Source organism: Struthio camelus, chromosome 6 (assembly GCF_040807025.1).
Source record: "Struthio camelus isolate bStrCam1 chromosome 6, bStrCam1.hap1, whole genome shotgun sequence".
In the NCBI taxonomy this organism is placed as follows: domain Eukaryota; kingdom Metazoa; phylum Chordata; class Aves; order Struthioniformes; family Struthionidae; genus Struthio; species Struthio camelus.
The window spans coordinates 14,970,806-14,987,950 of NC_090947.1; the positions used below are offsets into that span (position 1 = coordinate 14,970,806).

The window sequence follows — 17,145 nt, forward strand, 5'->3', positions numbered from 1 at the left end:
GAGAGGAAAAACCCTAGAGAAATTCACATTAGGAATTGGGCTGCTTCTCGATCTGCAGCGGTTAGTGTGAGCGAGCGTCAAAGCAGTGACTTCTGCACCAGCCTGGTCAGGCGAGAACGCTGTTTCAGTTAAACGGCCTCATTTTGTTGGTACCTTGCTTTGGTTTTTGAAAGCTATGACTCGGAGCACTGTCACTTAGGGGAGCTTCCCCAACAGCCCTGTGGTACCCGGTGTTTATCTTCAAACCCAGCTTCGTGAAGTCTCCGAATATCGCGAACCTCTCGTTTTTAAAAGCTTGCAAGGAGGGAGGAAAAAAGGGGGGGGGGGCGCAGCAAAGCCAAGGACGCGCAGCCCCCCAGCGCGGGCAGAGCACGACTTTTCAGCTGCTCTCGCCGTGACCTGGGAGGCGACAGCCGCCGCGGGGGGGGGCGGCGCCCGCAGCCCCCAGCGCCTCGGGGCGGGCGCGGGGCGGCGCAGGCGGCCGCGGCGGGGCCGGGGCCGGGGCCGGGGCCGGGGCCGGGGCCGGGGGCGGGCCGGGGCCGGGGCGGCACCCGCGGCCCGTACAAAGGGCGGCGCCGCGGCGGGCCTGCTCGCAGTTTCTGCGCCGCGGCGCCGCCGAGCCGAGCGGAGCCGGGGAGCCGCTGCCGCGCTCGGCCCTCCGCGGCGGAGCGGTGCCCGCCGGCGGCGGCGCATAAGGCCACCGCCTCCCCACTTCAGCCACAGTGCTGGCTAAGTCGGGGAAGGCAAGCACGGAGCGGAGCCGCGCCACCCCCGGCTGCCCCGGGCGCCGGGCTCCTCGGGCAGCGGCGCAGGCGGCGAGCATGGCGCGGGCGGCGGAGCCGGGGTCGGGGCCGGCCGGCGGGCGGCGGCGCTGCGGTCAGTGCGCGGCGGGCCGGGCCGGGCGGAGCGGGCGCGGAGCGGGGCGGCCCGGCGGCTGGAGGGGCGCCGGGTGCCCGCGGAGCCGGCTGCGCGCGGGTCGTCCTTAGCGGTTGTTTCTTGTTTCTCGTTCAGGCTCTTTGGTTGGTTATTTTACCTCCGCAAAGTTTCTGCTCTACCTTGGACATGCGCTGTCCACTTGGGTGAGTAAAATACCGGCGGTAGGGCTGCCTTTGCCTCGCTCTGGCTTACCTGCACGTTGTTAGTCCTTCTCGAAAAATCGTTGCAAAATAGAAACCCTGAAGGCTGGCTTCTCATTGCAACACCTTGCCATTAAAAGTCTGTGTAATCTTCGTGTAGTATGTTGCAGTATGTTCAGTTTTGGCTGGAGGTAGAAGTGCAGTACTCACAATTCCCTGAGGGCCTCGTTCTGCTCCCTTTTACCCCTTAAGTAACTGCACAGAACTGCTGAGACCCCTCACAGGGTGAGGTGAGGCACGGAAATGGAGCATAGCCGAACCAAGTATCATGGGAAAGATGTGCGGTGCATTGTGACATGCCTCTGGAAGGGCGGCTGTGCTGCTTTACAAATAGGAAATGGTATTTGCAGTGGACCCCTTCCTGCCACTCTCACTCAAACCTGTTGAGAATGTCAAAAGTGTCTTTTCTCTGGCAAAATGCTTACCTTCTGATGTACTTGCATACTAAAGTAACTCACTCTAGCAGCTTCCATGCACTTGGAAGCATCGTTCAGAACCTTAAAATGAACAAAGATGACAATATGGTTCTATTTGTTATAGTAAAATGAAGAACAGGCTGTTATTTAGCCAAGAGATAAATAATCATGTAATATAGTGTTGATTCTCTACCAATGGCCAGACTCAAAAGAGCTGGGAAGTTTGTTTCCTAATATTCCCTGTTTTGTTTTTTTAGTGCTGGATTTGGACTGATATAGTGTGTGCTCTGTATAGCATTGAGCATGCTGCTGATACACAGTTACAGCACTGCATGCCTAACTCTGGCAGTGCCTTGCTTTCACTAATCCAAAAGGTCATATTGATGCTTCTGTTAATGGAAGAAGGAAGGCTTGGAGGGGTGTCAAACACTTGTTTGAACAAGTGCAATATTTTTAGCAATTATTAATTTTATTCAAGGAGTCGGGTGATGTTTGTTTGGTTTGCTGTTCTTCAGAGTCCAGGGTTGTTACCTGCAACCGTTTGCTCTGTCAATAAGAGGGACAAACTGCTTACCTGGCTGTCCTGCCCACCCTGCTCACTGCTGTCATGCTTTAAAAAAAATCAGCAATGGCATTACTCAGAGTGCCTGAACAAGGGTGACAAACTGCTTCAAAAACTATAGCACATAACCCTGAGGAACAGACTTCAAGATGTCAGTTTTACTGTTTAGCAATATCAGTGGTATGTTCTTAGCTCCTGTATTTTTCTCTTGTGCGGAAAACCTGACTCAAACTGCTGAAGTAACAGCAGCGTTGCCTATTTTGACAGAACTGGATGCAGGACTGCACCTTTTTTCATTTCTTAGGCTTTGATGTTCTTGTAGTCTGAATGTGTGCCCTAACAGGAATAGCTTTCTGCAGACAGCAAAGAAGCACCTTCATCTTCAAAAGTGAAATTACTATAGCATTGTTGCTCTAAAACGTGGATGTCCAAAGCACAGAACCTAATAGAAATGTATTTTTGCTTAAGCTGAGAGAACTTGAGCAACTTCCATGTTGCCAAGCCATTCCCAAATACAGAGAGAAGCTTTAAATGATTAAGCATTTCTCTCATCTACAAATGCTCAGATTTGAACAGTGTCTAGAGCCTGTTGTAGACTCTCATTCAGTGAAAGTGCTCGAGTGTGTGCTTGGCCTCAGTGATCTGTAACAAAGAGGCTGAATTGCTCTGCTGAACCAGGGCCTCAGACCTTACGCTGTTGCTTTGTGTATATAACTTATTCCTATCTATCACTCAACAACAGGGATGGAGCCGGATGAAACTGTTCGCGTAGTTGTTGCCTGGCCTAATACTTACTGGTATGAGTACTGCAGCTTCCCAGCTGTATCTGTGACACTGAAGACTCTTGGGAGGCGTTTCATCAAGTAGCAGCCTGGCTACTGCCGGACTTGGTTTCAGTTCTGAGCTGGGATTATATACACTTAATTCGAGAGACTGTAAGGGTAGTTATAATTACAGCGAAGCAAGAACCATCTTTAGAAGGATGGTTAGGCTAAGCAGTTGTAGTTATTTGTGAAAATAAGTTTTGATACTCATATTTTGAGTCTCCTTAAAGTAGGATCAAGGATATATAATCAAGGTTTTGCCTGTTTCTGAGGGCTCTATTTACTACTGAAATCTCAGTAAACTTTAGCTTGAAGTTTCTTATCAGCTTCATAACCTCTGTAATACTCTAATGCTGTTCTTCTGTAACACTAACTTATCTTTACTTGCTCTCTATGGCTTTTCATTTCTGAAACTCATGCTTCCAGGTTGGAACAGCTTCACTTACTCCAAAAGTTAGCTGTGTGGATTGGCTTGATCAAAGTAGTCTGGGTAAATAAGTTGGATGAGGTGAAACAGAGTTCTCGGGTTCCTTAAATGAATCCTGTAGCAGAATCATAATGTCACTGTTGTCAAGGGAATCTTCCTGTAATTTGCAAGTGAGATTGTGTTTGTCACTCGAGCAGTGATGACTGCCACAGACTTTCACATGCTTAAATTCTTAAAATTCCTTTTTCATTTTTAATCAGAATCCAATAACTGAAACATCTCTGCATAAGGAAAAAATTTGAATATTTTGAAATTTTTACTAATGAGAAACATAATTTAGAACATTACTTTCAACCTTAATAAAAGGTTGCCCAGGCTAATCAAAACTTACATTTAATCCACCTGCATACATTGTAAATTAAATTTGATAAACTTAATATGACTTGAGGCACCTCTTTAAGTGAATGCTAGACTTGAGGAAAATTATCTCTGTTCTTCTGTGGCTAGAATGCTTTCTGCGTACTTTTTCTATTAATCATAGAACACAGGTGGAACATACTTTAAAGAAGATATTAGGTGCTTTGGGAAAGTGATAAGTTTGATTCTCCCTCTCATATATAATGAAGTTAATCATGCTCATGTTTTCCTTCTTTCATGGGTTTTAATTAAAACCATACAAAATGAGATACTTCTCTGAACTAGAAAAAGTGAAATCTTATTCTTACATAATTGGAGCACAATTCTTTCTATGCCCATGGTTAAGGAGACCAATGTGAATATCTACCTCTTGCAGTGTTTGAAGAAACCTTCTTCAGAGAACTTCAATGAAGGCTAAAAGCCAAACTCTTTAAGCATGTATACTATGCTACCTTAAAAACTTCCATCAAATTTTGTCTGTGGTTGCTTTGACCCTTAAAATAGCATGATTGTTATGTATATTTTGGTTGCTATTTTATTCAACATGTTAAGATTTGATGGTCTTTGCTCTTTTAGAAGTGCTTTTATGTTAACCCCTCCAGTCCCTCAGATACTACATGTTTCGAAGGTCCTTAAACATTTGTAGTCCTGCAATATCGGTAGTTGCTGAACCTACAGCAATTACTAAAGGTGACAGAAGAGAACAGTTCTACGTTTGCTTTGTAGAAGACTAATATCAGGGACCCTTATTAAACATACTCTCTGCCCTAGAACAGTATGAATGTGTTCTCTTTATCTGCTTTGTTACTGATTAAATAAAGCCTTTTCTGTAGTGTACTTCTTGCAACATGTTTAAAAATACAGTGAGATAATGACTCCAAACGTGACAACATAAATGGATGTATTCCTTAACAAACCATAGATCTCTTTGGTAACAAATGTTTTGAATAGTATGAATGAAAGCTATTTCAATTAGACATCCTTACATTTTGGACTTTTTTGGCTGCTGTAGTTAGTGTCAGCATATGAAAAACTCTCCAGTCTAAGGAATGGTACTGCAATAGGCTAAGTGCAAACTAGCTCTGATATTCTACCTCTTAGTAATATGCCAATGTAATACGCCAATGTTTACTATGTCGAAAAAGAGTTTAAGTCCATGGACTTCAAAAACTTAACCTAAAAAGGTTTAGGGCAGCACCGTCCTTGATTACCTGTATCTGTCCTTGATTGTGATCCTGATTTGTTTTGACTCTTGACTGACTTTTGTACTTTAAAATTACCTTAAGCTTTGCTCATCTAAGGGCAAACTGATGTCTTGAAAAATTTTTAAATAGCACTGATGATCAGAATCTTATGGTAGCCTTTGATCTGTGCTGGAGAATCTGTAAGTCTTTGTCCCATGTTATTATAAAAGAGAAAACACTTGGAATTTGTGATGTAATGTTACAAACTAACATAGCACTTGATTGGAACAGATGATCGTAGTGATGCTTGGGTAAACTCAATGGCAGGATATAGTTTATGGTTAAAAAAGTGCATGTGTAAAACCTGATACTTGGTTAATATGGATGTTTTGCATGGTATTAATGAAATAAGAGAGCCAACTAGCATACTCAAAGTGCAAATAGTAATGCTGTGTATGTACTCTGTCTTTTAAAGGGAGATCGTATGTGGCATTTTGCTGTGTCTGTGTTCCTGGTTGAACTTTATGGAAACAGCTTACTCCTGACTGCAGTCTATGGACTGGTTGTGGCAGGATCAGTTCTTCTCCTGGGAGCCATTATTGGAGATTGGGTGGACAAGAACTCCAGGCTCAAAGGTTAGCATGTCTAAAGCAGGCTATTTACTCAAGGATGGAACAAATTAATGTCAAAAGACAAAGCTATTAAGTTAATGCCTCAAGACAAATACGAGAACTGGGCTTGCTCGGTCTCTTAAAGATATAGTTTCAGAATGATGGTAATAATTATACAAGGACAGTATCAAAGATAGGAGGGAAACAGTTTTACATGATATGCTGATTACACAGGCTAAACCCATGTAGACACACTAATGCATGAGGTAAAAAGTACATAGCTTCAAGAACTGCAGACTCAGTTCTTGACAAGCTAATACTACAAATCTTATTCTCATTGTCATTTGCTGTCTTCTGTCTGGCTACAGATATTTGCCACTTAAGATGTACAAACATACACAGTGGTTGTGTTATACCTATTTTTAATATATATGCTCTAGTCTGTTGTATAAATGACATTGCATCAAGCTCTTCATACGCTTTCTTTCCAAGAGCTTACACAGTAATGTCATTCAGTGGTACACTGAAGACAAATTTCAGAGACTCAACCCAAGTCTTGTTTTTAACATTTTAAAAGTAATAATTTAAACAGATACAGTTTGTTTTGATGGCTGAGAAAAAGGCCTGCTTGGGCATAAAACTTAAAAGCTACAAAGTCATATTAGACATAAATTGACTCTCTGAGACAATGGATGATTCAAAATCAAGTATAAAATGATACATACCTCTCAAATGCTTTTGTGTGGGATAAAAAAGGAAACATCTAGGAAGCTAAAAATATTTACAGAATCTGCATATGTTCCTTAACTATACTTTCCTTAAGCTTATAGTTTGCTCTTCTTGCATTCATCATTGTTACTCTTCTCTCTGATTTAACACAGTGGCCCGGACATCCTTGGTTGTACAGAATGCCTCTGTCATCCTGTGTGGTATTATCCTGATGATTGTCTTCCTGTTTAAGACACAGCTCTTGACCTTATACCATGGATGGCTTCTTGTGAGTGCTCAAACTTGTTAACAAAGCATTAACTTCTAAAGAAACTTTGGGGAATATGAGAAAAATAAGATGAATTTTTATTCTTTAGTCTTTATAGACATTTCTGTGAGCTAAAACTGGTGAGTGAAACTTTAAGCTAATTAGAGGGGTGATTGCTTTCTGTCAGGAACTGTAAGGTAGACGTCATGTCTGAAGAGGAATACTTAAATGAATGGGTTCAAATGTAAAACTGTAGTTTCTAGTTGTACAGGTAGCAGTGGAGGTCTCCCATCATCACTTTTCTCACACCATAATTTTTTCCCCCATCTCTCTAGACGATGTGCTATATCCTGGTTATCACGATAGCAAATATTGCCAATTTGGCCAGCACTGCCACAGCGATCACAATTCAGAGGGACTGGATTGTGGTGGTTGCAGGGGAAGACAGAAGCAAACTGGCAGGTGAAATATGTTGCCTTTTTAATACCTTAAAGTGTCTTACTTCTCAAGCTTGACTCTAGATTAGAGTTTTAGAGGTCAGCACATTTTTGAGTTCCAGATACTGTGAGAAAACAGTTAGAAAGGGCAGCCTTTATTCTCCCCTTCTCCATTCTTGATTACGCTTACTGAGATTAGGAATTACTGTTGTGAATTTGATTACAATGTAGTTAGGTAACCCTAAACTTTTGCTCTTCTGATCCTACTGCAGCTTTGTTAGAGGAAAATCTTTTTTGTCAAACAAACATACATGCTCTTAAATCAAATACCCAGTGTTTAATAGAAAAGCTATTTAACTTTCAGTGTTGCAATACTTTATTTTTAGGCTCCTGGAATGCAACGAAACTGTGTTGCCTAACACAGTAGGCTCCTTGTATAGAGATCAAAGAAAGAGGATGAATGAAGTCCAGAACAGTAAAATACGTGGATCAGGAAACTGCCCATGTAAAATGCTGTGCATGCAGATTATTTGAAGTCCTATACTTCTCTAGCATTAGGTGCCTCACCCAGAACTGTGAACACTTTTCTTCACTTGGAACTGAAAACTTGAAGTACTCATCTGTCATCTGATACCTTCAGTACTAGACTACAGACTTAATATTCTTTTTGGCTTATTAAATCTTTTTCCCTCTCCTCTTTGCCTTTCTTGCACAGTGGCATGACATCATTAGGGGAGTGACTTGAGTTTCTATTCAAACTCTGTAGCTTGGTGGTTGTGACACTACTAGGATGTAAGAGATGTCTTGGCTTGCACAGGATCCCAAACCCATATTGAACCTGACTTTCTCTTGCTGGAGGAGTGCTCAAGACTATTTGCACTATGATCAATCTCTGGCTAGCTGTTCTGATCACAATGCGGAAGACAGCGTGGAAAGCAGTTGTCTTGTGATTAACTTGGGCAGTCTGCATGGGCTCTGAACAAGCCTATAAGGGGACTTAAGCCCTCTCAGGTAGAGGAACTGATACTGAAGTACAGACAAGGCACAGAGGAGCTTTACGTTGCCAAGACATATGCAGCTCACTGAGGAGCTTAGGTGCCTTCAGGCTTAGGCAGCGTTTCAGTTCTGTGGACTGTAATTTGTATGAAGCTGCCTAAATTGTTCATAAAGCACAATTCATATGCCTAAGTCCTTTCAGGGATTGGACCTGTATATCACTGATTTAATGGAGATAAACCTCAAGAATAAAGGAGTCTTATCTCCCCTTGTCATCCAAAAGAGGTTAACTCCTAATTAGGTGCAGAAGAAAGTGTGTGTCTCAAATTTGCATTTCCCAGTCTACAAATTCTCCCCTGTAGTCTTATTTTGACCTTGCAATGCCTTTCTAGGCCATGCCTTTTGTAGAGCAGCAGCTCAGGTCAACTTCCTTTACGCATGAATCAAGTGGAAAAACAGTTCTATCCGTAGAAGCCTTAAAGTTCTAATGGCTCTCATTAACCTTTCTTCTTGTGTCAGATCTTATTCAGCAAATCGTCCCCCAACCCCTGTACTTCTACACATGAGATAAGGCACAGACCGCACCTGCAGAGAACTGCATGGCAGGCAGTCCTGTCTCTGCTGCAATTTGAGACAGAATTACGTGACCATTCTGTACTGAAAAACCAGGCAAGAGGTTCCTGCAGACTGAGGCAACTTTGTGTTAAAAAAAGTAAAAGAAAACCCTTAGTTCAGCAAGTCTATCTGAAAGCTCTCCTGGGCAGGTATAGGGTTGTTATGTGTTTAATCATAATGTAATTTGGGGACTTTAAAGATACCTTAACTTAAAAAAAGGCCAGCATTGACTTTGCAGCAAATACTGGTTTCCATCTCTGTATTGTTACCTTTCCTCAAAGAAGGGCCTTAACTAGGTTGGTGGATTAAGCAAACAAAAATTGCTGTGGCTTCCCCCTCTTAATTGCTGAGTAGTCTTTCTATTCACTTTGATTACTATGTAGCTCTTGAGTTTGGAAACGTTAGCCTTACGCACATAATTGCAAGAACTAAACTTCATTGAGTTTCTAAAGCAAAATATTAGTGAGTGTCTAACTTATTCACCTTAGTTATCAGTGAAATGGTTAGTAGTTTGAATTAAACTTGAATTCTAAACAGAATAGCCTAAATACTACTTTGACAAGGAGCAGTTAGATTATCTACAGACAGGAAAAGCAGATTCACATTGGTTTACAGTTTCGCTCATTCTTTAAAAGCTCTGTTTTCATAATAGGATTCTAAAATGAGTTTGAGAGATGCTTCTAAGCAGTGTGACGCCCAGATGTACAAAAGCTTTCAGCGTCCCAACAACTTTTAATGACAGAAGAATGGGAACATTAATTGGGAACCTGTAGCAGCCTAGAGGGTGAAATGACTCAAGCTGATTCCATTGGGGAATGGAAAACTTGCACTACCAGCAAATGGAAGCCCCTTCCGTATTAGGAAGGGGCTCCTTGCTTTGACCATAAATATGCAAGCATGGAACAGAAGGGAGCAAGGACTTTGCTCAGCGAGTTCTGAGAATGGCTAATGGCATTTGTAGGCAGCGTGACTCAATAAGGAAACTTAAATCCATTTCAAAGGTCTGCCGCTATCGCTGAGTAATGTATGGTCACCAGTTATTAGAATTGAATGGAGGAGATTAGGAAATATATGGTCCAGTATTAGAGAGATAGCAGTTGCTAAAATCATCTCACATGACAGAACACATTCCTGTAAAGATTTGCATTAGTGTCTGGAGTTGTGCATGCTGGGTTTGAGTCTTACAGAGACGTTTAGGAGTCATAAAGTCACTCGGATGCAAGAGTAATGTGTGGTTGCAGAATAATAGTTTCACCTGCAGGAATATACTTCCACTGTAATTCCAGTAGGCTCAATCTGGAAGGCTTCATGCAGGCAAAACTGAGAGCAGTGGGAACTTAGCTTATAAACTGGACTGGTCTCAAACTTAGACTTTGGAGCACCTAAAAGTGCCTCTAGTTAGTAGTCAGAGTAATCCCTGCTCCAAGTGAAATCACTACAGGTCTTTCCCTCACTTCATGTGTTTTGCAGTTTGATGTGTGCTATGTGCGGTTCTCAATTATGTTAATGAATATTTCCCTGTAAGTGTTAGCAGTCATTCATATTATCAAATCATTTCTGACAGATATGAATGCCACGATACGAAGAATTGACCAGTTAACCAATATTTTGGCCCCAATGGCAGTTGGGCAGATAATGACGTTTGGCTCTCCAGTGATTGGCTGTGGATTCATTTCGGGTTGGAACCTGATGTCTATGTGTGTAGAATATCTGCTGCTCTGGAAAGTTTATCAGAAGACCCCTACTCTGGCTCTCAAGTCTTCAAAAGTTGAAGAATCGGAACTGAAGCAGCTGAACGTGAAGAAAGGTATTTGAAAGTGCTGAAGTAACTGTTCAAAACCAGTGTATTCACTGCATGAATCAAAGCAAAACTGAATCATTCCCTTTTCTATCTTGTATAGATGCTGTTTTGAGGCTATAGCTTTTTACTTGCAACTTGAAGCTTTCAGTTTTTGGCTATAGACGCCAGAGGCTATAATCTAAGTAACAATATCTCTTGCTCCAGCTATTAGAGGTATCCCATAAAATACAGCCAAAGAATGAATCTTCTCCTCTGAATTAATCCTTTAGAGTAAGTCTGCCCTGTTTAGAGCTGACTGATCTTGATGAATGCCACTGTCTATACCTATGTCTAATGTGCTGACAAAGTCCTTTGATATGTAATGTCTGCAAGCAAAACAATTTGTGTAGGACTCTTCCAGGCTGGTCTCTACTTGCATGCAGGACTTAAAGGCTTTCAGGAAGTTGTGGAATAGGTGGTAGTGTTTCTACTCTAGCTAGAATAGGTAGAGTTTCTAATTTTTTTAATAGTTTCTATCTACACTAGTAATCCAAGTACCACCCTGGTATTTGGATTTGTTTGTGAGCAGTAGAAGCATGGTGCCTTTCTTCTGTATTAAAGGAGTGAAAGTGGAGTTTTAGAAGAGCATGGTCTTAAGATTTGAAAGTCAAGTTTGGAAAGTTTTTCTCGCTTTAGTAGGCTTCAGCAAACTTCTCTGCTATAACATGAGATACTGCCAGATGATTAAATATTCCCTGCTTCCTGTGCTTAGTGCATTGAAACATAAAAAGCTTTTAAAATACAAAGTAACGTTAGTTAACTGATATTCATTAATAAATCATTTCTTTATGGAAGATTGTTTAGAGCATTCAGTCACGAGAAGTCTGTCAAGAAAAAAGCATGGCCTGTTCCTTTCCCCATCGCAGTTTAACAAACTAAAATGCAGTTTAAACTGATATGGACAAACTTTACTTGATCTCCCTGTATAGAAGGGATTTAAGGGCACTTAAATGTTTCTGCAGTGGTGAACTACTAACTGCAAACAGGTGTCTCAGTTACACTCTGCACCTTCCTGGCAGGAGAGTGTCTAACAGTTACATTTCTGTTTGCAGAGAGTGACATGAAACCCGCTGAAGGAGTGCAGTTAATTGTTGAGAAAGATGTAACTGGCTTTGAGCCCCAACAGGAGAAGGAAGTCAGCTGCGCCACCCGGATTGCTGAACCTTTCATCACATTTCGTGATGGATGGGTTGCATACTACAACCAGCCCGTGTTTCTTGCAGGCATGGGTCTTGCATTTCTTTATATGACTGTTCTGGGCTTTGATTGTATTACTACAGGCTATGCATACACTCAGGGTTTGAGTGGCTCTGTGCTAAGCCTTCTGATGGGTGCCTCAGCCATCACTGGCATCATGGGAACAGTGGCTTTCACCTGGCTTCGTCGCAAGTGTGGCTTGGTTCGCACGGGCCTTATTTCTGGAGTAGCCCAGTTTGCTTGTCTGATCTTATGTGCCATCTCTGTATTCATGCCTGGAAGTCCTCTGGATTTGACTGTTTCCCCATTTGCTGACATCAGTGCCAGGCTGTTTGAAAGTGAACCGTTACCTACTATTGTATCTCCAGGAGATAAGCTTGAAATGGCTTTTGCAACTGGAATGCCCAACTTGTTAAACGGGTCTACTCCTGCTAATGGTGACCCAGAGATGAGTCCTGAGCCTGTGCCTTTAATCTCTGTTAGTCTCCTGTTTGCAGGAGTCATTGCTGCTAGAGTTGGTAAGTAATATATGGCTCTTAAAATGTGACTTATTGACTGCATGTAATTCTAGAACTTGTAGAGCTTGTCAGCTAAATACAGATTTGAATTTAGAATTGTTGGTTACATTTGAAGTGTTGCATCATGTTTCTAAGACTAATTCATTATGCTTAATGTGCAAATGAAATGATCTTACAATAGTATTGCTAATACAGAGACTGCAGTTCTAATTTATTGAATATCATACTGCTCGAATCATGAAAATAACTATCACATTTGGAAATTAATGTAACTAGGGTTTTTTGGGAATGCTCATCTAAGTGATCTTCCTTTCTTCCCACCCAAATAAAACAATTTGTAAATGGGAAACAATGAAACATCTGTGCTACCATAACCTTCAAATTTAGTATCTTAATCCATTCAGTAGATTAGACAACTTTACTGATCACAAGTTTAAAGATTATTAAAGGAGTTGAGAAGTAGACGCTGATTTGGATGACAGCTTAATGTTTTGAGGAATTTCCAGAAAGTCTAATATTAGTATATCTCAATCAAAGAAAACAGTTGAATATGTGAGGAAGTCTAATTCTCATAAGCTGTAGAACCTTTGTAGTCTAATGAATTTCTGCAGCTTTAGCTGAATTTTAGAGGAAGAAAATACTTGATTCCTGTGCATTGTTTGCTAGTTAAGAGTTTAAAACATGACTTCTCTCTTTGCAAGCATGTTCATATGAAAAACTTAGCAACAGTAATTAGCATGAGCACACTTTACGGAACAGATAGTTGAGCAAAACACTAACCTGATAGATGTGTTGAGACAAGGCATGACAGGATAGGCAAGTTAACATGTCAAGCAGTATGTATTACTTAAGGAAATAGTACAGGGAAAAGCAAATGGCCCTTGACTGTGCCAGTGTGAAATCCGTTCTGGTCGAACAAGTAGTTTGTCTGTCCCAAGTATTTTGGGCAGAAATGAGTGTTCACGGAAATTAGATTGTGCCAATAATGGGAGCTGAGAAGGCCTGTTGCATTGATAACTTTCTTTTCTCTCCATAGGCCTTTGGTCCTTTGATTTGACTGTCACACAGTTGCTCCAAGAAAACGTGATGGAATCTGAAAGAGGCATCATAAATGGTGTCCAAAACTCCATGAATTATCTTCTTGATCTGCTGCACTTCATCATGGTCATCTTGGCCCCTAACCCTGAAGCTTTTGGCTTACTGGTGCTTATTTCTGTGTCTTTTGTTGCAATGGGTCACATAATGTACTTCAGATTTGCCCAAAAAAGCTTGGGAACACAACTTTTTGCTTGTTGCACTCCTGATCCCAAAGCAGTCTCTGATAGTTCACCACCTGCTGACACATCTACAGTCTGAAGGAGTTTGCTACACATATATCATGGTTAGATGTATAGAAATGGCCATGAAAGGCAGTACAAGGTGTTTCTCTAGAGTTGAATGTATAACTTCACTACTTAAGGAAGCCTTCCCAAAAGAAATAGAAATCATCTTAGTGAACCTACATGTTTCATCTCGGGCTAGGGACAGCCTAGCTGGATCTAAACAGCTAGCATTTGAACAGATCTCCAGAAACTACATAGGAAGTATTTGGACAGAAATTCAAAGTTATTTCTTCTGATCAACTCCTACATCCTGATACTGTTTGACAGTGATACATACTCACTTTGTCCATGTTTGTTCATTGAGCAAAAATAAGGTATTTAGCTGTTTTGGAAAAGCTTGATTTACCATATTTTGCTGTTTGCTTTTCTCTATTTTACCCCTTCTGTAAGCATGTTCTGTTCCACATGTTGCTCCCTTCTCTTCCCGAATTGGATAAAACCTCCTTGGAGGTCTGAAGGGGACTTGAAATTCTGGTGTTTTCCCAAAATATGTCTATTCTAGTTTTACTTTACAGAAACACCTGTGCAGTTTCTCATGTTTCCTTACAAATTAGATTAGCGCTAGGTGCAGAATATTGTATTATGCTTTTGTACTTCATAAAGGAAAGCATAACCTCATTTTAGCAGAAGCTATTGAAGTGATGTAATGTTCTAAAGCATAGCTTTTAACTCAAATGCCAGATCTGCTCAGGTTTGTAGCAGAGAGTGCTAAGGTCAGGAGTACTGGTACAGAAAGATAAACCAAGGGCTAATTTAGCCTTTGCTTCAGAGTACAAGCAGTTTTGGTTTATTTTCAAATGCCATCGCTTTAAGAAACCTTATTAAAAGCTGATGTAGCAGAAAACGATTACTAGTCCAGGCAAAACATATCTGAAAAAGTGGATTACTTCTGTTTTACATTTATGTAAACTTTATGACTTAAAGTATGTTCTAAGATACTGCTAAAACAGTACCAGACATTGGACTGTGTGGCCCTCTAGCAGCTTCAGAGAAATGGAGAATGATTAATCCCTTTGATTTCGAGATGTTCTTGCATTATTTGACCCTGCGTATGTACTAACACAGTGCTTCTATCATCATTAGCCGTTTGTGCCCTTTTGAGGAAGCTACTCTAAGCACTTTGCTTTTCAGTGGAGTTGAATCTTGCAGTATTCCAAGTTTTCCTGTGGTTTGACAGCATGATTTTTAAAGTTAAATCTTTGTAAAATGTTTGTTTGCAAAATTAGAAAAATGAAAGATAAGAAAAGGTATTTTTCCTGTTGCTGACCTTTTTTAAGGTTTTTTATTTTAGGTACTTTAACAGTCATCTGTGTTGCCAGACTTCAGTTCTGGAATGTAAGTGTATCAACTCCATGGACGTTAAAGGTGTTACACCAGAGCTGAATTTAGACCAGTTATCTAAAAAATTGAGTATATTGTATATCAGTCTAAACAATGCAAAACATGTGTTATAGTATCTGAGATAGAAGCTACATTTTGAGAGGACTGAAGGTGAATGAATGGAATCCAGTGTACAACTCAGTTGTAGCCCTCAATATTCAGTAACTGGATCTAATAACAGTTTTTCTCATCTAATAGACCAAAAGTAATCATTACTGAAAGGCTCTCAGGGATGTTTTCATTAGATTTGTAAGCGTTTATACATTGACCAAACTTCTGTGTCTTACTGTAATAGTGAAATATGTAGAGTAGAGTATTTCAAATTTGACTCAATCCTCAGAGTATAACTTTTGAAGAAAAAGGGAATTTTGCTATCAGCAGAATTTAAGTCTGAAGATAAATTAGAACAAGCTTGTCTAGATTTGCAGAATAAAGATGCCCAAAGGATAGCCTCTACAGTACCATGATAGTGAGTAGGATTGAACCAGTAAGGAACTTTGAAGTACATGAGTAAATAAAATCTGACTTGCCAAATATGTTGTGTTTCCATGCATCTGTTACCTCAATTGGGACCAGATTTTAATATTGCTGAAAGTAAAGGTAGCCTTAACGTGAGTGTGTGCCTCTATATTGCACTTTCAGGAACACCTGAATGCCACCATGTATATGCAACTCTGTCTATCAGAGAAACAAAGCTGAAAGTGTTTCATGTGGGCTCTGTAGCCTACAGAAAGCCACTGTGCCTGAAGCCTAATCCTGTAGCACCAGGTGTCCCCCAAGAGGCATGTTCTCCTGCTGCCTGTCAAGCCCCAAGAAGATATTGGCAAGTAGATCTGGGAGCAAATCTTGTTTCCATCTGTTCCAAAGTGATTTTTCTTTTTTCTTCCTCTGAAGAGCCATATGCCCTTGTTCTTATGTCAGAGTAGCTCTTTGTTTCACAAACAGTCCCAGTGCCAAAAAAGTAGTAGCGGGAGGGGGCTAGTCCTTCATATTTTGCACACATACTGTCACTGGGAGTTTGTGAGTGGAGAATACATGACTGGATACCAAGACAATCCTAAACTGTAGAGAGTAGTAAGATGGACTCTAGCTTTAACAGGAAGGAATCTGTATTGGAAATCTGGTCTATTTTGAACCTAGTCAGAAGCTGTCAAAAAATCTGTGCTGCTTGAGCACACACCCATGTGTGTATATACCTTTAACATATACACAGATACCTGTAATGGCTAGTGCTTTGAAGCAATGTGGAGCCTGAAGTTTTTACTTAGCAGGACTTTTGCTAAGTAAGCATGTTTGGCCTACTATTTATTTATTTTTTTAGATGTCCAATTTGGATGAAAACTGCCCTTAAAATGTGCACACTAAGAATCAATCTTACCAAAATAGCATATTTTGTTATACAACTTTATGCTGGACATAGTATTGATTGATATATTAATCTTGTTAATAAAGCTTATCAATGAATTTGCTTAAAGATTTAGTTGTCTTGTATTATTCAGTGTGTCTGTGTACATGCATTGTGGTATGCTGCCTCTATGCTGCTGTGGGTCCTGAGGATGAAGGTTTTGGACAATAAAGGGCTGGTAACAGCCAGGAAGCACAGACGACTGGAGTTGAGGGGGAAGGGAATGGACTGCAAATGCAGTAGGAAGCTTTGCATGACTCTAGGTCTGTCTCTAGTGAACTGAGTATGATTTTTAGTAATTGTTCCACAGAATTTCACGTGCAGGAACTTGATGCAGTAGCTGAAATTCAAGCTACAATCTTAATAATGGCAGGACAGCAGGCATGACACAGCAGTTTTGACTGCTAGTCTACTGGGCAACAGGAAGCAATTTATTTTATCTTCTTACAGTTCTTTCCTGTCTGAAATACTGAAACTGGGATAATGCTCTTCAGTAGCATAGCCTGAAGAAGGGAAGCACTACACAACAGCTAGGCATAAAAGAGTGACTGCAAATAAATGCAATATTTGTAATATCTTGGGAGGGAGAGAGCATTTTATACAGAACTGTTTCTTGTTATAGCAAGTGCATATGCTTAATTAATCAATCCTCAAACGTAAGACTAGCCAGAAAGGATCCTGTGCTCAGTAGTTCAGTAGGATTTCCATGAACTGATTCTTCTTTGAGCTAGAGTTTGTCTTAGAAAAACATATTCATGAGTTCTCTTTGAAAAAGAAAAAGAATAGAGTGAACTTAATCCCTTCAACTTAAGCTATTTTATG

At 40.8% G+C, this 17,145-nt stretch overlaps 1 protein-coding gene across 1 annotated transcript; it reads left to right on the forward strand.

Moving 5' to 3' along the window:
* Positions 1–694: 694 nt before the first annotated feature.
* Positions 695–16,398, forward strand: SLC40A1 (solute carrier family 40 member 1). The gene is made up of 8 exons (XM_068948331.1): positions 695–876; positions 1,012–1,079; positions 5,442–5,601; positions 6,459–6,574; positions 6,889–7,015; positions 10,166–10,408; positions 11,494–12,156; positions 13,193–16,398. The coding sequence occupies exons 1-8, from the start codon at positions 822–824 to the stop codon at positions 13,510–13,512; spliced, it is 1,752 nt and encodes a 583-aa protein (XP_068804432.1). The 5' UTR covers positions 695–821; the 3' UTR covers positions 13,513–16,398.
* The last annotated feature ends 747 nt before the right edge of the window (positions 16,399–17,145 follow it).